General features: G+C 36.8%; 1 protein-coding gene across 2 annotated transcripts; it reads left to right on the forward strand.

Annotated features, from left to right (window-relative positions):
- Positions 1-7,823: 7,823 nt before the first annotated feature.
- LOC113098961 (disheveled-associated activator of morphogenesis 1-like) lies at positions 7,824-20,089 on the forward strand. Of its 2 annotated transcripts, none has more exons than XM_026264004.1 (3): positions 7,824-8,165; positions 17,536-17,769; positions 19,938-20,089. In XM_026264004.1, the coding sequence occupies exons 2-3, from the start codon at positions 17,584-17,586 to the stop codon at positions 20,037-20,039; spliced, it is 288 nt and encodes a 95-aa protein (XP_026119789.1). In that variant the 5' UTR covers positions 7,824-8,165; positions 17,536-17,583; the 3' UTR covers positions 20,040-20,089. The 2 variants fall into 2 exon arrangements, with proteins under 2 accessions (XP_026119789.1, XP_026119790.1); XM_026264005.1 differs by lacking the exon at positions 7,824-8,165 and adding an exon at positions 12,618-12,924.
- The last annotated feature ends 1,353 nt before the right edge of the window (positions 20,090-21,442 follow it).

Below are 21,442 nucleotides of genomic sequence, written 5' to 3' on the forward strand. Positions count from 1 at the left end.
GCATGTCGTGCACAGCAACGAGAGTTTGTTTTGCCTAATTAGGGAGGCTGGTAGAGATGCTGACATAAGACGTGTGGGAGATGTCTTTAATTACAGAGGTGGGGTCACATTAACACATCTGCAGTATCTCAGTGCTAGAAAGCAAATGCCAAAGTATCGCCAAGACATGATACCAAGACTCCTTTCAGAGTGCAACCAATACCCGACGCAAGAGTCCACCCTCTCATGGACTCTGCCTCTGAGCTAATCTGTTTTTTTTTTCCCCAGTTTTTTTTTTCTTTTTAGGTTTTACATGGTGTTTATGTGTAGTTTCTGTGTCTCCCAAGCACGTAATGTATTATGAAATCTGTTATAAATAGAAAGATGTGTAATATGTCTGCTTTTCTGGGGTGTAGTGCTGGTTTGCTTTTTGTTTGCTTTTAAGTAAGAGAAGGACAAATCAGTTTGGATGTTCTAGTCTGATTATCACATCCTCATGTTGCTTTGATAAGATAGAGAAACTGTAATCTTGTTTCAGGTTTGAAGAAAAACCCAGAACCCTCAAGCCCATGGCACCCCTCTGTTGTATCCATGGCAACAGAGATGTCTTTAAGGCTCTGTGAAGGATGTCTCTAGTTTGTCAAAAGTGCTATGCTGTACACCTATTATTTAAACATTTAAACTACTTTTCATGCATCATCACAAATTATTACTTTGTTTTTCTTCCTCCATCTTATTGCCTTGTTTATCTAAAAGTGCTGTTTCCCTTTAAACCTAGCCAAAAATACATATGTGACACAAGACATAAGCGCACAGTCTCCAGGAGATGGCTGTCTAGTTAAACACAGGCAAGAATTTAAAAGTAGTGCAATTTGTTCTGCTGCATATCATGCCAAACCGCTCACTTCAGGCGAGTCATCAGCTTCATTTTTTGAGATGAGCCTTTTTAGAGACCTCCGTTCAATCATCCCAAAGCAATTATCGACCGATTGTGATCGGCAGCCGATTAATCGGAGCACTGGTACTCTGTTTGCTTCTCTTTCAATCAGTGGTGTCTTCTAGTATTGGTGCCAGCCTGTTTTATATCAGATTGTATTTTGACTTGTACTGAACTGCACGTGCCTCCAGACTGTTTTGTGTGCCTCAGATATAGGAGGTGTTCTAGGAGGCCTATCCCAGCTCTGTCCAGTGTAGAGGAACAAAAGCCCAGTGTAGCTGTTTAAATTTGCCATTCTCTCCTGGATAAAGCTCAGACAATGCTCTGATCTCATGTTATTCATGCTTGGCACCCAAGTGCTCCAACAAGCATAGGGGGCTCTCAGCATGGGCAGGGGACACACATACCATTGAACCGTCCTTTTTAAAGGTTCCTGTGGTATCAAGTATTGCCATGGCCAACTAAATGTCTGCCTTTAACATGTTCATGTTATGTTATTTTATGCGCAAGTTTTGTCCAGTTTTAAAACCCCTGTCCTTTAGCCTCCGTGACATATGGGAAGGCATGTCAGATAGAGATGGTGGCGGCCAACAGCCATTGTTCTTTGAATCTACATCAGAGGCTTGAGTAGTTTACAGAAGCAGCAGAAACCGCGTAGCCTTGAACTCTGCTTGCACCAGGAAGACGACAAGCATGGGGATTAAAACAAAGATGTTTTGAAAGTTGAGACATTTGCAAGTATGGTAACCCATACTCTGAACTGGTGCTCTGCATTTAACCCATCCAAGTGCACAGACACAGAAGTGAGTACAAGGGAACACACACACTTCAGCCATGGGTTTTGAGAGTGGAAGAGAGCGCTGTTCATTCACTCTCCTCACCTACATTGCTGCCAGCAATGAGACTCCAATCTGCAACCTTCGGGATACGAGTCTGACTCTCTAACCATTAGGCCACGGCTGCCCCTGGAGGTCATTTTATTCAAGAACTGAGGACGATAGGTAGCTTTGCAGAAGGGAATGCTTGCAACCTGCCAGCATCAACTAAACATTTCAGTGGGCCATGAAATGTGTGCAAATGTGGGTATAGCTTAAGTGGAAATGCAGGTTCTCAACAAGACCACTGAAGTTAAAATGCAATCAAGTCTAAAGGTTTCTAATTGGCTCTGGGTTGATGCCGGCACATGTGGTACAGGGTGTTTCCAAACAGTAGCCAGTGGCAGTGTAATTTTCGGGGGGAATTTTATTGCTCTTTTTGTTACCAGGGTGAACCAATATGCTTCTTTTTGGTTTGGCAATGCCTAGAACCCCTTTGGGGCGCACATTAGAGCAATAATGGTGGGGAAAACTGACTACATTTGTCCTGCGGCGTGGAAGAAAGGCCACGGAGCTCTCAGCTTCATGCCCTTGAGACTATGGACAAAAGAGAATTTTATATATATATATATATATATATATATATATATATATATATATATATATATATATATATATATATATATATATATATATATATATATATATATATATATATATATATATATATATATATATATATATATATATATATATTATAAACTTTATTCATTTTCTGCTGTATTTAATTAGGCCGAAAATAGTTGCATTAAGGTTAGGGAAAACTGGGTCATGTCTCTTTGAGTATTTCCATGTTAGCTACCACTAGCTGCCATACTGAATGGTTAAAGGCACTTGTCAACAACGGTTGTCATATACAGTACAGCTATATGTTTAAATAAATCACAGGTTGTCTCCAAAGGGTGAGACTCTGAGTTGAATTCATCCCGCCTGTGTGTGACACACCTATAATAAAAAAAAATAGTTTCCTTCATGGACCCAAAACATTTACTGTATTGTTCATAAAACATTAGACCTTTGAGTTGGATTGTTCTGAATGTCTTTGGATTAGATTTGGATTTGATCAAATAAAGAGGACAGGGCACTTTCACCAGTTTGGACTAGCTGCTGTGATTTCAGGATCATTCTGGTATGGTTTTTCTGTTAGAATTTGAATTTGTCTGTTTGGACAGTGAATTTGTGCTTGTTTCTATTTTGAGGAAACAGGATATGACTTCATTTTTGGCCACAAAATAGTTTTGCTGTGTAATGTGTGGGTGTGTTGATATTACTCATGTAAATGAAATGAGTAATTTTTTTTTTACTTTTATACTTTTCCATGTAACCAATTCTGATTTATTCAAGCCAAGCTTTATCCATTCCATTATAAGAGGTTTTTGGCCAAAGGGAACAGTGATATTTCTTTACTTTTGTTACAGTATTTTGAAAGGAGCAGGAAGATTGTTCTGGGATTAATCTGGGTGAAGGTCATTGGTGGGTGGTGGAATAGCCCTCCGTAGATAATGTGTGGTCATGTTATAAACAATTTCCCTTAGGGAAAGCACATCCTGTCATCAGACACACCCACTTCCTCACACCCGTCTATACCTGACAGTCTAAGGTGTGAGAAATCCCTCAGAGAGGATACAGCTGTATGTTTTCTGAATGTTGACTTAAGACACACCTTATGCCTGAAGAATCAAATCAGGTTCTTTATCATATGTGTGTTGAAATCTGATCACATGCTTTGCATTTTGAGCTGCACTGATGGAAGAAAGAAAGTAAAAACAGTGAAATAGTTTCCCATTGTCACAGTCAGGAGGTCAGATTTGTGGTAATTAAAGGCTGGTGCTGTGATGATGGTAAGCAACTGTAAGTGCAAAGGTCCGCAAGAGTTCCCATATTTGTAATATGTAATTTATTTTGCACTAGCATCACCAAACATGCAAAAATAATTTTATTTTATTTTATATTGCAATAAATTATAGAATTTGATGCTAATATGGCAGTAAAAAATGTAGTTTAATTCCAGTGCTTGCAAAGTAAACGCTTTTATAAACCTGGCAATTTTAAAATATCATCTTAATGTCATTTTCTTGACATTTTAAAATAATAAGTCAATTTGTTTCATCATTGTCAGCTTTTTGTTGTTCATTTAAGTGCACAAAATTTGTATTCAAATAATTTTGTACTACAATTTTTTTAAATTAATCTTAATTTCTACCACCTAATTTATGAATTACATTTTAAATTTCCCTTGTTAATATATTTTTAATCAAAATGTAACACTGCAGTGATGTCAGTAATATTGAATTCGGAATTGCAATTGATCTTGTTGCATACAGAGTGTCTTCGACACTGCATAGGCACAAAAACCACATTATGTTTTGATGCAGAGCTGATAGAAAACAAGATTTGTCTCTGGTGCATTTCAGCCAATGCATTAATGAGTGTTCTTTTGTTGCTTTGATAACACTGCTGTTTCCTTCAGGAAAGCATTTGTAGTCAGTAAATAGAGATGTTCCAATATATAACCAAGATATTGCAGTTAGATATTCTATTAAAAAATGTTAATGTTAACAAAATTGGTATGGACTCTGACCTCAGATGGAAGATGTTGTTGTGCTAATGCAGTGAAGTGAATGTATTTGTCTGCTCCACTGATGCAAAGAGCAAAGTTCATGATCAATAACTGTTGTCGACAGGAACACATCACCATTAGTGGTACCTACACTTCCTGCCGATGAACCTAACCTGACCTCGCTGACCTGTGGTCAGCATAGAAGGGGAAAGAGCCAGATGCACTCTATTTCATGTCCTTTAAACAGAGGAAATTTGATCTTCTCTTGGAAACCAAGACTTTCATTATTGCTTCCGAGTAGTATTCTGGAAAATAATGGCATTTCGTATCTGAAACAGAGTGCTCTAGGAATGCAACCAGACATTGTGTACGTGTTTTTGTGAGTGTCTTTGTGGAAGAACAAAGCTGATTGGATGATGGAGATCAATTGAGTGACGTTAACTAGTGATTAATCAGTTGCTGGAGTGATATGGGTGATGCTAACTGAATGATCAATCAGTTCTTGTTAAGATAACAGTATGTGACCACTGACCAGACATCATCTGTGGCAATGTCAGTTTAAGTCAACATGAAATGAAAACCATATTTACTTTCTTAAAACATGTTTCTGGTCTTATTGTGGATTATTTTATTAATGTACATTAATAAGAAAAAAAATATTTAATCAAAATGTAATAACTTGTTCATACTTTGAAACCATCCTATAAATTTTCAGTTGGTGAATGTTAACCGATAGCTGCTCAATGATGAAGTTCAGTATTTATAACCAATATTGACAGAATTGTTTATTTTTGCTCGTCACAATTTAATTCGTAAATTGTAACTAAAAAAAACAATTAAAAAGTCAAAATGCGTTGCAAATAACAAATCATGTAAAAATGGAATGTTTTTTTTTTTTAATCCAGTACTAAAAACTTTGATTTATTTATTTGGAAAGCCAAGGCCTATTTGCATGGAATGCCTGAGAGCTCTGTAATGCTTTGCTACAGAAGGTCAGAAAAAAAATGGCAATAAACATTAACATTTGTTAACATTGTTTGGATTTTTAAGATACTGGTGCCAAATTGTAACTTTTAAAACTGTACCTGTGCCTGATCCACTACTTATTTTTTAATTCATTATTTGCCCAAAGCAGGATAGATTGGCCATTAGCCCCATTAATGTCTCATTAATATTGGAAACTGAGTGAAGCTGAGTGAAAGACGGAGCAGTTCATACTCTGCAGCAGCGGCTTGTTCACACACAGCTTCAGCTAATGGCAGGTTATTCACATTTACTTTCCTCATTAAATGTGTGTGTAGGTCCAACAATATCCAATATTGTCAATATTATAATTTTTTTCCATTTTTCCTGTAATGCCATTTGTGAGCAGCGCTTATAACAGCCGTTACTGGGCAAACCGCTATATCTCCCATCTCTGCTCCAACAGCACCTCCTGCTGGCAGAGAATTAATTAGCGGTCTGTGGGAAACACTGGTGTCTGTCAGTAAACAGAAACAAAAGCGTGCTTCAGAACTGTTTTGAAAAGGTCCTTAATTTTTGAGCCATGTTTTATTACTTTAAATTGGGCTACTACTACTATCTGCAATAACAGTTTGCTCAAACTCACTTTTATGAGATGAATGGGGTAAAAAAGAAAATCGGCCAAAAAAATCGACATTATATATTGGCTATTGGCTGCCCTGATATCTAAATATTGGCACCAGCTTTGGCCAGTGAAAAACCGTTCTATTGTTATTAAATAGACGTATGTTATGCCAGATTGCCCTTCTTTCAAGTCGTCGGTTTACCCGCGCTCATAACATTAATACCACAAAATAAGTTGTCCAAAAAAAACCAGTTTGGTTTAGCCATGCTGTCAGTCATCGTAGTCAATCATGATCTGTTCGGTAGCTTCACACTGAATCACGCATTTGTAAATTTTCATCAGTTTATCGGTTCTCATATTGGACATGTCCGAAAGAAACGGTTCTCGGTTCAGTGTTCAGTGAATAATTCAAGTCATTTGTGTGAACTGGTTCAACAGGTTCACTAAGAAGAACCTGTTAATTCAAACGATAAGTTCGCAAACCGGAAATGGATGGAAATGTTTTGATTGAATGATAAAACAAAGACACACTCGACTGCTAGTTTATCTGTGTTATTCAAGCCATCTCTGGGATTTGCATAATAATTAAGTATATTTATAATCCATTGCTAATCGACATAGCCTTTTTTTTTTTTTTACAGTATCAAAATTATTTTCTGCCTCAATCTCTGACAAAGAAGCCACATGAGAGCTCAAAAGGAAGCAATAGACTGGTGTTCTGGAATAAAAACTTTATAATGTTCTTTAACAGGTTTAGAAACACTTCTCATCGCAAGTCATTACAAGGGGAGTTTAGCTTAAGCATTTTAATTTAAGCTTTTTTTGCTTAGCTATTTAACGGTAGCATGTTGCATCAGAGCAAGTGTATTTACTGCATTTGCATACTCCTCAGATGGTCTTATTTATCGAGTTGTGCTTTGAAGTCGAAATGTGAAAACAACATGGACACTCGCATTACTACAAAGATATGTTGGATTTGTATTATAAGAGCTTTCCGAATTGCGTTCACAGGTATTTTTTCAGTAGGGAAATAATTTGTTATGTGCGGTTCCGGTGATGATTCGTCTTACGTCTGTTTCAGAGAACCTGAGTACAAATATTTCAATAAATCACTCATGCATTAAAGTGGCAATGAAATCTGCATTCTAATTCTCTTTTAGGACATACCAGTTATATAGGTTTCGGTACCCAACCCTAATCCTAAGTGAGATTGCTTAGAAAGTAATAGCACACCTCCGTCTCAGTTATTAATGTCTGTAACATTAATAGTTCAGTAACAATGACAGTTTCCTTAGCAATTTTAGTAATGTACTATTATAGTATTTATTAATATTTTGAGTTCGCTTTAGTTTTTTTATATTTTGAGTTTTGTATTTTTTTTATTTTAGTTTTAGTAATTTTGTAAAGGGTTCTATCATTTTTATTAGTTTTTTGTTCTAAAATATTTTATTTTACATAATTTTAAGTCCTTTTAAGTACTTTTATTTCTTCAACTTACACACTTTATTTATTCCAGTCAGGGCAAAATTTTCAAGGCAAGTGTTTTTTAGTTTTTTTTTTAATGTTTTTTTTTTAAATAAATTATTTGTAAAAAAAAAAAAAAAAAAAAAAAAATATATATATATATATATATATATATATATATATATATATATTATTCATTTTGTTTGTTTGTTAATACTGCTTAGCAAGCACAATACTAGATTAGTGATTTGTTCATAATCCATGTTATTGTTTTCCTCTAACATTTCAAATCTATTTGTCACTGTACACTTATCAGCTCTGTGACTTGAGGGCAGAGTGAAACTTTACTGCTCTCCCATTGGACAGTGCAGAAAGGAGGTGTGGTGTACAGGAAGAGGTGGTCCTACTCAGACCGGGAACATCTGTCTGTCTGTGTGTGAGTGTGGATGGTGCACTTATTCAGACTCTGAGCTCAAGCTTACAGTTGTAGTCAGATATTAAAATATTCCGACTGCTTATACTGTAAATCCAGTGGAGAATTAAACCGGAGACCGAGCTGTTTCGAAGATTCATTTTTGTGTTGATCTTGTGGAGTAGAGGGAGTTTGGCTGGCTATTTCAGGACCAGATTTGATGGTGAGAGATGTATGAGCCGTTGTGGTCTGCGTGCTTCCCACACCGCAGCATTCAGGGCTGAGATCAACAAAGCTCTCACTTTCTGGATTTCACGCGACTATGTGCTCCTGACATGCCTTTCTGAGAGGTGAGCGTGCTTGATTTAGAGAAAACAAAAATGTGAAGACATTTTAGGATGTTTGTTTCTGTTTTTCTCAGCTAGTGTAGCTGTGTTAAAGTTTGTTGTGTGGGTTGCCATGTGAAGATACATACTTGCCCTTTAGCCTCAGATGAACTAGTGTGTGTGCCTTTGTCTTTTTCGTCCCAGGCCCTTATCTAAGTGAGTCAGGTGAACAGCCGTAAAGTTCTGATCTCAACTGAGGAAGTGTTATGAATGGAATGAGACTGGTGTGCATTTTTCCTGTGGGTGTGCCATGTGACACAATTACATATTTAATCAGCTATACATAAACAAACTGTGAATGATTTCTTCATCTAATTTGTTACTGTACCTTTTGATTTATGTTTGTCCATTTTTTATGTACTCATCTGTATTAGTTGGATGTGGGTCAGAGGTTAGACATCTATGCATGTGTATGTGTATTTTGTGTGTGTGTAAACCTTTACTTTTAAGAGTGTATCTTTTTTGAGACAGTATCTTTTGTCCTTTTCAGTATAATTTTGCATTGTGATCATCACCATGGGGACATTTGAATGGTGCTTTATTAATACCTGATAACCCAATATCAGCATGTGTGATTTAATATTTGCTTGTCCAATCAATGTTGAGCTCAGGGAAACTCATTATGTACTACGCTCGACCGCAATCCCCAGTACTGAAACCATGGGATTAGCACATGTAATGCAGGCTGCTGAATCACAAACGTGCCTGACAACTGCAGACAGTGAGCGTCAGCTGGATAACACTGGTTTTCTGGACTCTGGAGGAGTGTGAATCTGGGGATTCTGGCTTTAAATGAGGCTATGGAATGAAGTGGGTCAGGGGTCTGTGTTTGGAAAACTATTCGACTTGCCTGCCTGATAGACAACATTTTTGCATCTTTCCTCTTTAGTTGCCTTTCTTGTTTTTTCTAAGTGCTTGAATCCCCAAGAGGTGCGGCATATGACTCCTTTGGGATAACCCTCCTACTGTCTTGATGTTATTGATCAAACATATAGCCCAAGTGAGCTTAAATGTGGCTATACGGCATCTGGTATTAACAACATGCTTACTCTCTATCTAACTTAACAGGAACATAGGCTAGATAATGGTCATATGTGGGTGTTTGACGTGACTTGTTTTTTTGTTGTAGTTTTATGACATTTTTAGGTTATCTTGCATGATTTAATAAATGCATAGATGAGAATCTTAATATTTTCTCTCTTAAATAAAATTATATTTAAACTAAATATACAAAATGTCTACATTTATTATTGTTGTTTTTTTCCAATTAATCTTGTATGTTCATGCAAAATACGACAGTTACATTAGTTTTATGTTCTCTAAATTCCCTTTCACACTGCACGTCGGACCCGGCATATTGCCGGAACATTGCCGGGTCACCTTCTGTGTGAAAGCAACCACGTCCCGGGATTGATTCCGGCATTGAACCCGGGTCAGGGACCTAGTAACATTGCCAGGTTCAACCCGGGACGCTGTGTGAACAAAAGCCAAATCTAATGCTGTGTCGAAGTGATGACACGCGTTATCGCGTGACTCTTTTACTGGCTGTTTTGAAGGAAGATCAATGTTCGCGCCGAAAAAATATGTGCAAACTGTAGTGAAGCAGAGATCAGTTAGTTCCTCACTTTCCGCGCTGACGCCGAGATCCTTTGCTTGCTTCAGTGAAAGTATAACGTGCCTAATGTTTTCGACTCGTACATTACACGTCACGCCCTGATGTCATGTGTCGTTATGGTATCTTTATGAGTTGTGTGTGAAAGCACGCACATATCCCGGGTAATCACTGGCAGTGTGAAAGTGCAAAATCTAGCGACCCGGGAACAATTGCCGGAACACTTTACCCATATATTTGCCGGAATGGCAGTGTGAAAGGGACTTAAGTTGGCTAAGTTTTATGACATTCACACAACAATGAACCCCCGAACTGCTCCCCGGGTGCCACAGCACGTGGCTGCCCGCTGCTCCGGGTGTGTGTTCACTATGTGTGTGTGTGTTCACTACTGTGTGTGTGCACTTGGATGGGATAAATACAGAGCACAAATTATGAGTATGGGACACCATACTTGGCCACTTGGTCACTTCACTCACTCACATGGTGGATGAATCTCGCACATGCCAATAACAGATTTAGAATCACTTTGATTAGGTCAGCAGGGATCAATACTGTAACTTGCCATTAGGAACATTGGCTTTTGACTGCGGGATGACAGACCAAAGGCCAGGATTTGTTTTGTAGCTGGTCCTAGACTGGCCTGAGAGCTGCACTGAATGACCTCCATTATGTAAACTCTAAAATGGAAACCCATTCACTCTTCTGCCGGCCCAGTGATCAAGGCTTCCAGAGTTATGGATTAGCTTTTAATGAGAGAGAGGCAGAAAAAATTACAGACAATGTCTCAAGCCTATGGAGCTGTTGGTTTAGAGTTAGTTTCATGACTGTGTTTGATATCAGAGCACTGATGAAGATGGATTTTTTTCAGTGCAGATGAGACGGGCACAAGATAAATGGCACAGGGGGAGAAAATGTCACAGAGAAAATAAGGAAAGACAGACTAACAGCCACACACTCATTAGATTATTCACTGAGGTCTGTTGTTAAAGTGCTGTTGTCTTCCCTAGGGTAAGAGCTCTTTAGGTCATATCCTGGAAGAGATATGACTGTTGGCTACATCATGGGACCTCAAAATCCTGCTTCATCTGTCCACACAATTGCAGTGCAATTATGTTATTATGGAGCTCCAGTGCTTGAGAGATGTTTGCTCTGGGATGTATGCATTAGTGCTGGTTTGGTTTAAAGGCGCAGTATCTTAGGACTGTCTTTGAAGGCCTTCAATATACTCTTTGCAATCGAATAGCATTAGAATGCTACTGTTCAAAAGTTTGGGATTTTTGTGAAATATTATAGCAATTTAAAATAGCTTTTCTATTATTACAAATGTACTTTTATTTCTCTGATTGCAAAACTGAATTTTCAGCAACCATTACTCTAGTCACACATTCTATCTGTTGAATATTTCTATGGAATTTTGATATATATATTTTTAAGATTCTTTAATAATTAGAAATCATTTTTAAAATTATATTATGTAACAATTTATTTTACAGTGAAACAATGACTTTTCTGTCACTTTGATCAATGTAATGCATATTTATTGACATTTCAAATTTAAACAAATGTAAATTATTTTAAGACTACATATTCAAATATCTTGTTCCTATTATAACCGTCGCACCAGCAGAGAAAGAAAATGCAAATTACCCATGAGCAGTACATTTCCCATGACATCACTTGAGTTGTGTGCCTCTTTGAGAACCCTCTCTTTTACTAATTCAGCCGCCCAAAATCTTTAGATGGTGCTTTAAATGCGGTGAGACTGTTAATGAAAGCGATTACAACTCTTTAAAGCAACACAAAGCTGAAACAGGCACACTTGTCTTTCCATGTACTGTATTTAAAAAATGCACATATTTTAATAATCTTTAGAATGCTTTACTTGCAAGCTATGCATGTAAGATTGTTCATTCCATTGGCGATTGACCGATAAACAAATAGTGATCCGGTCTCCTCCCCATTCAGCTGTTTGCAGTGAAAAGCAACAACAAGCTAGACAGACATACTGACGACAACTGAAGACAAAGAGCTCTGTGATCTGAAGTGGTGGAAGTGTTGATGACCACGTTACCAATATTTGTGCGAAACTTGAAATTTCAGTTTCTACTTTTAGTTTATTTATCTTACGATCTGTGTGTAGATTGAGGATAATAAGATTTTTTTCATTTCATAGCTCTTCAAGGCAAACCGAACCCTTCTGTCATAGCGTATAAAAGCAATCAACATCCTGCCATTGTTCAAGTTCTAGTCATCAGATGTCCTGATTTGAATGACTGTTAGTATATAAGCAGCAAGCTGATGCCCTAAACATGCCACAATGCTATTCAGAGAAGGATCAAATGTACAGTGGCCACAAAAAAGGTCACTTTTGAACACTGAAGTCACATTTAATATGTCTGAATGTCACTGCAGATATCAAGTGTCAAACCAAGTGGCATCTACAGAAGTAACATCCCTTTTCTGAAGTGTGCATATATTTTTTCCCCATTGTATCATGTTTGCTCTCAACTTTCATTCTTGAAACCATTCGTTTGAAATGTGCTAAAGAAGTGTAAACGTGCTTCCTGATTTTGATGAATTCCCTTAATTCCCTGACTCATGATCCAGCATGGGAATTGCTTCTTGGGTCAGGATCAATACAGTCATTCATAAAGATCGAAATTTGCTTACATAAAGAGGCCTGGCCACCAGGGTGGAGCACGGACATATGAGGGCCGGGCTCTCGTGGATTAGCTCCACTGGTGTATGACAGAGAGAGATATTACATAAGACAAGTGGGTTATGTAGTCATTTTCATGCCAGTTGCTGCACGGACATGCACACTGCTTGAGATTTACCTTCCTTCAGATGTTCCCTTCCACTTTTCTTGAATGTGCTTGTTGTCAGGATTCACTTTTATAATCACTATATGCTTTTATAACTGATATATGCATGTTTTTTGTAGTGAAATATTGGTCTTGCCGTGGGTAGACCTTGATTTTTGTCTCCTGGGACTGACCTCTAATAGAGACGGTACAAGGTTCGCAGAACTTGATACCATTCCCCTCCAACAATTTATCTGAATTGCTTTCGAAAAGGATGCTGGGAGTATCTGGACAAGTGCTTAATGCTGTGAGTTAATGTTAACCATTCTAAGTTTTTTTTTCTAAGTTTAAGTTTTTTACTTTTATATTTTATTTCAGCTTTATTTCAATTAACAGGGTTAGGGTTAGGGTTAAACCCTAACCTTTTTTAAATAGTTATAGATTTAGGTAACTACTACAACACTCTCAGGGATGCATGTCAAATGAAATTGACTTGAGTTGTAGTTGCCTGAATTTGTTAAACAGGCTTTTTTTTTTCAGTTGACAGACATCCATATAGAAAATACAAGCTTATACAACTTATACAAGCTTATACAACAGTTTTATGTCTTTTACAAGCACAGCGAGACTTATTTCAGTTGGGCTTCGGGAAAGATATTGTTTTTTTTTTAGGATAAAATGTTGAGTTCATAAAACATATTTGCTTTCATTTAGGCTAGCTGCTGATTCTATTACTATTTTAGTTGTAAATGTTTGAGTCACCTGTCTCGGTACAGACTGTGGTGACCCATAAGCAAATGAGCTGAAAGATGAGGAGCCGACTGTTGTTTTTTTTATACGTTCACACATTTGTTGGTTTTGTAATAATAACTTTCCTGCACTAGTCTTTTTATTTTTTATTTTTTATAAAGATGTTTACATTTCAGGGGTTTCCCAGGTTGTAAAGATTATTTTGCTCCCAAAATGGGATTTGAATTACCAGTTTTTATTTTGACATTTGTCATATAAGCTCCTGCATTGTATGTGTTTTGAATAAAGGAAGAGAATATTTGCTTAGCGGTGTTTGTGGATCATAGTTTGGATCAGACCTTGTGAACAAGGACATCTAGCAGCCGCACGATTAAAATCTTCCACTTGTTAATGATATACTGGGATACTGTGTGCTTGCATTATTCACTTAAAAACAAAACAAACCAAAAAAAAATCACAAATAAATAAGTAAATAAAAAAAATTATGTGACGTGATGTGGGCATGTTTTCATGAGATTCACTAATCTGCTAAATGAATAAATGTTGCTGAGAATATCTTGGTTCTCAAAGCTTGCTGTCATGTAAAAATTTGAAAATAAGCAACCTAAAATACCACAAACCAAGACGCAGTTTATGTTGTTTTTAATTTCAAGGTGATCTAATAATAGACATGGTATCCATTCTTATGGTGTGAAGTGTGTGGTCCTTGCCCACTGATCGTTGGTCCAACTGGTCAGGCCGGAGCTATTTTCACACCAAGAAATAAACCCATGGTGAGAAAATTCCCAGCCTTGAGAACAGCTGTGTCTGGTCTGCTGGGTTATCGCTGATAAATAGTTACAGTGTGAGAATTGAGATTCTCTTCCACATTGGGGAAAAAAATCACACAAGGCTGTGTTAGTGTGAACATCCAGATTGTTGACATGGCCAAGTGAATCATTCATTTCAGCGCTCCGAGAAAAAAAAAAAAAAACGCAGAGGAGTTTCCTCCTGTCTTCCTTCCTTCCTTCCTTCCTTTTTTCTCTTTCTCATCTGTGAGCCTTGGTTTTACATTTAAATCTTGTTTGAGTTGAATGAGTTTACTTTCTTTGAGAATACAGTTGAAGGTTCGTTGCATTCATACTAATTTACTTATATTTTTCATTAACATGACCGATGTTTTCTACTGTAGCTTTTCTGGCATCAGACTTTTTTCTCTAATCAGACATGTTATATCATAACAAAATGCTGACAAAACTGTTTTTTTTAAATGGATACTGTGTATGCATCCTTATAACCTAATAAGCTGAGGCAATAATCAAGCACACTCGTATAGAATATCCTTTATAGATTTCAAAAGCATTGGAAGTTTAATTTGATTTTTAGTAAATCGTTCTGAAGATTCCTCTCAAAGACACCAGTCCTAATGAGATTATTCACTAATTCATTTAAATATCAAAGTGTTCACAGATGTTCTTGCATGTAAATAAGCATTCAGTTAAATGTTCTTTTGTATTATTATTGTTCAATTCCGTTAGATAAATCGTCTTATTTAGTTTTATTAGTTGTTTTAATTTCATAATCATAATTGTTTTTGGTCCGCCCCTTCTTTATCCTCATAATGTCCTGTCAGTTCTCCACCGTCTTCTAAATAAAAGATGCAAAAGCCTCTTAAAATAAAATTTTATATTTTTATAAAATATCAAATTTTAGACTTTTTTTATTTATTTCTGTTTTACAATTTACTACTTTCACTGTGGTTACACTGTAAAAAATATTGTGATTTTACGACACAGAGCCGTTGTTAACTGAGAAGCTGCGCAAATCCATGTAAATGTTCAGCGTTTATTTGCGCATCTTCTCAGTTAACAACGGCTCTGTGTAGTAACAGCTGCTCTTTGTGAAATCACGCACCTGATGGAATTAACGGCTGATTAGAGAACCGGCTTTACTGACGAGATGCGCATTAACATCGGCCGATCGTGATCGGAGCACCCTAATATATATATATATATTACAATGGATCAAAACAGATATTAGTACTTCAATATGTTGGTTTATTAAGATTAGATCAGTTAATGAAATTTAAGTCTGTAAAACCTAAAATGTTGCTACCATATTTTTAAAAGTGAAGTTCTAGCAAACACAGCTGACGGTATTTTACCGTAAATGTCACAAGATTTTTTTTTTTTTTTTACAGTGTATAGCTCATGGATTGGCCTTTTTGGTGTTCAAACCAAAAAACTATTATTTCCCATTTTAGATCACATATTACACCACCCTATCTTGGTTTTTGTAAAAACAACAGTTGTTTACTGTTGAGAGTAAAAAAGAAAACAAACAGCTGAAATTCATCAAGATCTAATATTTAAATTTAAATAATAATGAAAATAATTTTGTTGCTTTAGCATTTTTGCTTAATCTGATTTATCCACTGTTAAAATGCAATATTCTCATGCAGTTGCCTTTAACCGATAGACACAGATCCTCTTAAATTGCCACCTTAAATTGGAATTATAAGTTTCTATCTGTATTCTGAGCGGTTTTGAGATATTAAGCTTCTTAGATTTTGCATTCCATATACTTTACAGATAGAATCTTTTTGTTGTCATAGTAAAAAAGTATCAACATGTACACAACTTAAACGGGTCATATGATGCTTTTATAGATCATTATGTTGTGTTTTTGGACACTTAAGATTGCTGACTCCACTGTGATGTGACCCAGTCTCTCCTTCTCTCTATCTCACGTGCACGCACTCATGCGCACACACACGTGCAAAACTCCACATTTGAACAGTCAATAGCAAATATTTAAACTAATAACAAGTGCCTATAAATAACTAATAATAACTAATAATTAGAAGTGCCAGATTGTTGTAGCAACGTCAGAATTACCTCCTCTCCTAGGTTCATGAAACGGTTGTCCATAAAATGTGTTGCTGTTCTGCTGCTATTTGTAAGTAATCTTAAAGATTCCTAAATGCGTCTACTTTTGGAAGGCCAAATAAAGTGCCTTCCCTGATTGATGTGGTCGTGCTCGTACGAGTGTGCGCACTGAGAACGAGCATGAGACTGGCTGCAGTTCTTCTAACGGTTAGAAATTTCAGAACCTACGCAATGCTCCTTTAAGGATATTACTTGTAATGCACATTATAAACAAGGTTTAGTGGCAAAATTGTTTGTTTTCTTTCTGTAAAGTAATTCACATATAAGAGCATCTAATAGTGTAAAATGATAGCTCATTGCTTTTATAGCTGTTTTTTCTGTATACCTACCGCTTTGCATGTTGAATCATGCTGCTGTGTATTGCTGGAGTTAATGAGGTTTATGTGAGTGTTGTATTGGGTAATAAGATCATACAGTGCTGTCATCTAACTGCACAAACACAAATTGACAATCCAACATCTCAAAGGCTGCACTGAATTGAAAAATAAAGTAAAAACAATAATATTCTGAAATATCACTTCAATTTAAAATAACTGTTTTCTAAATATATATCTTATACATGTATTTTATTCCCTTGAGGGCAATTTTTTTACTTTTTAATTTTCAGTAGTAATTACTCTTTAGTGTCACATGATCCTTCAGAAATCATTCTAATGTACTGATTTGTTGCTCAAGAAACAATTCTTGTCATTCTCTTATCATTGATACTGTTTTTCAAGATTCTTTGATTAATATAAAGTTAAAAATAACTGCATTTAATTTACATTTTTATTTGTAGCAGTGTAAAAGGTTTTACTGTTGTTTTTGATCAATGTAATTTATCCTTGCTGAATAAAAATAGGAACTTCTTTAATAAATGAATGACCAAAAACTTATGAATTCTAGTGTGGCTGTGCAAAATATAACCAAAGCCTTGATTGTGATTCATTTCAGTGAGATTTTATGCACCAATACAGATATTTTGCATATTGCTACAGGTCTTCAGTTGGAGGTCCAGTGTAACCTGTTAGTCAGGAGTATACTCAATACATTAACATTTTAGTTTGAATACATTACACATCATATGTGACAGCCCTGGTTGACAGTATGATTTTCAGTCATGTTGTTTTGTGTGGAGCTCTGTCTCAGCATATCCGTCCATATTTTCAGTGAACTAAGAAATTATCCCCAGTGTTTTTTTTTTTTTGTTCCTTTGTCACCCCTCCTCATTTTCTCTCTTTGTTTCTTTTTTTCTTGGACAGGGGGTCATAGCTAAAGTGAGACACATTTGACTGGCTGGGCCTTTGGCCATGATGGCCCCACGTAAGCGAGGAGGGCGGGGCCTGTCATTACTCTGTTGCTGTCTAAAGAAGAGCGACCATCCCGAGATCACCTACCGCATCCGCCATGACAGCAACTTCACACTGCAAGCCATGGAGCCCACCCTGCCCATGCCCCCCACCGAGGAACTGGATGCCATGTTCTCTGAACTGGTGGTATGTGCTGTACCATGACCTCCATATGCTTTCCCTTGTTTTATTTATTTTAAAATAATCATTCATAAAATTCAAAAAGATTGAAGCGAATTACAAAGGTGTTCACAGTGGGCTGTGTTTACATTAATCTTGCATCGTAAAAGCATTCTAAGATGAAGTGAAATTACATGACTCAGCTGAACGCACAAGCACTCTTTAGGACTCTTCTTCATGAGCATTCTAGAGATTTAGATTAGAGTGCCAGAGGAATCGTGATTGCATTCTGAAAATCTAAGAATCAATGCACGAATCGATTCTGCATCGATTTATCGTCCCAGCCCTAATGGTAGGTGGATGGATGGGTGGGTAGATTGATGGATAAGGAGATGGATCAATGGATAGATGGGTAGATATGTTGAAAGATTGGTAGAGGAATAGATGGCTGAGTGTGTGGATGGCTGGATGGATGATTAAGTATATATGTAGGTGGATGGACGGATAGGTAGATAGAGACCTCATTGTAGTTTAACTTTAATTTGGTTTATGTGTTTTATTAAACTTTCTATTGAGGCTTGATTCTGTAGATCATTGGACACAAGCCACTTTGAAAGTCAAATCTGGTCTTTGGTTTTGTCAAACATTATATTGGAAGGCATGTTAAGGATAACTTATTAAAACAGTCTTTCATTCCATTATGGGTTATCTCCATTGCATTTTTTGCTACATTAATACAGAGTTCATATGGATGCAAGCCCACATGGCCAAAAATCACAAATCGAGCCTGTTAAGTGGTTTCATAAAAAAAAAAAAAAAAAATCCCATCAGAATAGTTAGAAAAATGCTTGTTCTTTCAGTTGAGCACTGGTTTGCTCTACCATTCCTCCATTTGTGGAGTAAATCAGTTCTTATCTTGGACTCCATAATATGGAGAATCCGAGTATCCTCTACTAATGGTCCAGTAAAGAGTGTTAGACAGTGTATGTTCCCTCATTAGCTCTGCAGACTCCATTGAGTAGGAGAATGTCTGTATGTCTCATGCCCACCAGCGCGTGACCAGCAGGCAATTGGCACAGATGGGCTCATGGATGACTTCCATGCGCCAGACTCCGTCCCATACGCAGCCTGTCCCCTGCTGAGTCTTTGAGGATTCATAGTGAGCCACAGCTGAGGCATCAATCAGTGTCATGTTGACTTGATTAAACAGGAAAATGCTTCTAGCACGCTTTTGATTTTGTGTCTGTTTGAGGTGAGAAAGCAGTCCTCATGAAGTTGAAAGATAGCTGCTTCTATCTAAATGGCTTTTAGTGAATGTTGAGGGATAGCAGAACAAAATCTCAGGTTTCAGGGTTTTCCCTGCAGAGACATAAACAGGTAGAAAGTATGAGATAACAGTCTGGACAAGATCAGATTTTGGACCTGCCTGCTTCTGCAATAGATGTGGTGTCTGGATGTGATGTTCTCTCTCCAGAATCTCTGCTTAAATATACATGAGTACATACTAGTTGGATTATACGATTTGCCTGTATTTATCATTCTTTTTTTCCTCATTATTTCCTTATGCAGCCTGTTAAAGTGGTCTAATGTGCCTTTAACATGATGTTAATAGACATGTGCCCAAACATCTGGACTGAATATGACCAACTCAGGCCAGAACTGCATCATGGGAATGTACGGAGGTCACAGGATTGTACAGGCATTAATTGATGGTTTACATGACTAAATGTTTTTGTTGGCCATGAAGAAACAAGGACTCTCTATCTCTCACATGATTGTGGGAAATTAACCCCGCCTGAGGGTCAGTGATATCCAGAGGCTGATGGCCAGAATTTAAGTCATGTTGGTTTTGTCAGGTCTTTTTGCTGACTGGATAGGATGCCCTTGTTTGTGTGTCACTGCCAAATCGAATATCAGTTTGTTGTTTGTTTTTTCATTAATTATTAATTAATTCATTTGTACATTTATATTCCTTGTATATTTTTTGTCTATATCTCTCTGTCTGTCTCTGTCTAAAATGTACGTATTTATGAATTTATTTAATACCTATTTTTTTATTTGCATAAATATAATACATATTCAGTACCACAATATTATTTTAGATTATATTACAATAAGAAACCTAAAGTGTAAATTTTAGGCATTTTAATGGTAATACAATGTTGACAAAAACATTTTTCCCTCCTTCTCCACAGGATGAGCTGGATCTCACAGAAAAACATAGAGAGGCCATGTTTGCCCTTCCTGCCGAGAAGAAATGGCACATCTACTGTAGCAAGAAAAAGGTAAGAAATTAGAACTGGAAGAGACTAGGCAGGGACTCCCCGGCACGGATACGTTTTGCATTTTCTGAAAGACCTGAACATATAGCCTGGCATTGACCACACATAGCAGTTTCCTAAAACAACTCTGTTTCCTGTGGAGACATTTCATCTGTCTTGACTGTAGAGTTTGAAACTGAACAGGTAAATGTATGAACACATCTCGGTCGTACTGTACATCCAAAAAAGGATCTAAAGTAAATGCTGCTGCTCTAGAACAGGCTTGGCTTTGGGACAGAGAAGTGCTGTTTAGTGCAAGGGTTTATTTTCACAATACATGTTATATGAGTCTGAGGAGTGAGAGGTAACAGAACCCAGGCTGCACTGTCACACTTTGTAAACCCTCATTTATAGGAGCCCTTTACACCAGTGGAACTAAAGAGCAAACAACAACAGCAGTGGTCTGGGGTTTCTCTACAGCAGCTGGAGTGCATGAGCAGTTACCTGGTCACAAGTCACGACCCACCAGGGGAGCGCTCTTCAGCTGCTGACCTAGTGTCCTGTAAAAAAATAAAAAATAAAATAATACTGTCAGTCATTATGATGTTAGGAATGAAGTTTATTCTCATTCATATATTAAAGCAAACATTTATGTTGATTTTCTGTGTGATGGATCAAGGCTTTGTAAGCTTATACACTTGTAGAGATGGACTTTCAGTTAAATTTCTGGCTAAAGAGGATAGTTCAGCTAAAAGTAACACCCTCATGTCCCTCCAAACATATGACTTTCGTTCTTTAATGGAACACAAAAGAAGATATCATTTTTGTAATAAATTGTATTTTTATTCATACAGTGAAATTCAGAGGGGTTTAGATTTCAATGCGTGTTCTTTTGTTTTCACCAGAAAAAAATACTTGTAGTCATGTTAGTTTTGTCTCGTCTTGTGGCCGTTTAATCTACTTCTATGGAAGGCAGTTTCCACCACAGGATAATTTTTATTTTAAAGGTTTGTGACTTGTTTCACAATTCTGACTTTTTTCTCACAATTGCAAATTTATTTCTCAAAATTCACACTTTTTTCATTTCAGAAAAAAAGTCTAAATTGTGAGATATAATCTTGCAATTCTTACTTTCTCACAATTTTGACTTTTTACTGACAATTCCAAGTGTATTCTGACTTTATTTCTTGCATTTGCGAATTTATAAATTGAAATTGTGAGATACAAAATTGGGTCACAATTGGGAGATGTTAAAGAGCCAGTAAGATGAAAATTCTAAGCTTCCTATCAATGTTTATAAGTCCTGTACATTAGGTTTAAATCCATCCAAGGTTAAAAAACATTGTCATTCTGTCAAAATATCATTTTAAAATTACCTCAATTCTCAGAGATCGGTTAGATTCAGTTTCCTTAAACCTCACCTTTCGGTAGCATACTGT

The sequence above is a fragment of the Carassius auratus genome, unplaced genomic scaffold, assembly GCF_003368295.1.
Source record: "Carassius auratus strain Wakin unplaced genomic scaffold, ASM336829v1 scaf_tig00216785, whole genome shotgun sequence".
In the NCBI taxonomy this organism is placed as follows: domain Eukaryota; kingdom Metazoa; phylum Chordata; class Actinopteri; order Cypriniformes; family Cyprinidae; genus Carassius; species Carassius auratus.

What these genes read in the sequence shown, in the direction of transcription:
- LOC113098961 (XM_026264004.1), top strand. Translation starts at nt 17,584, where the DNA reads ATGATGGCCCCACGTAAGCGAGGAGGGCGGGGCCTGTCATTACTCTGT. An exon ending in CCATGTTCTCTGAACTGGTG is followed by an intron (nt 17,770 to 19,937) that starts GTATGTGCTGTA and finishes CCTTCTCCACAG; the next exon opens with GATGAGCTGGATCTCACAGA.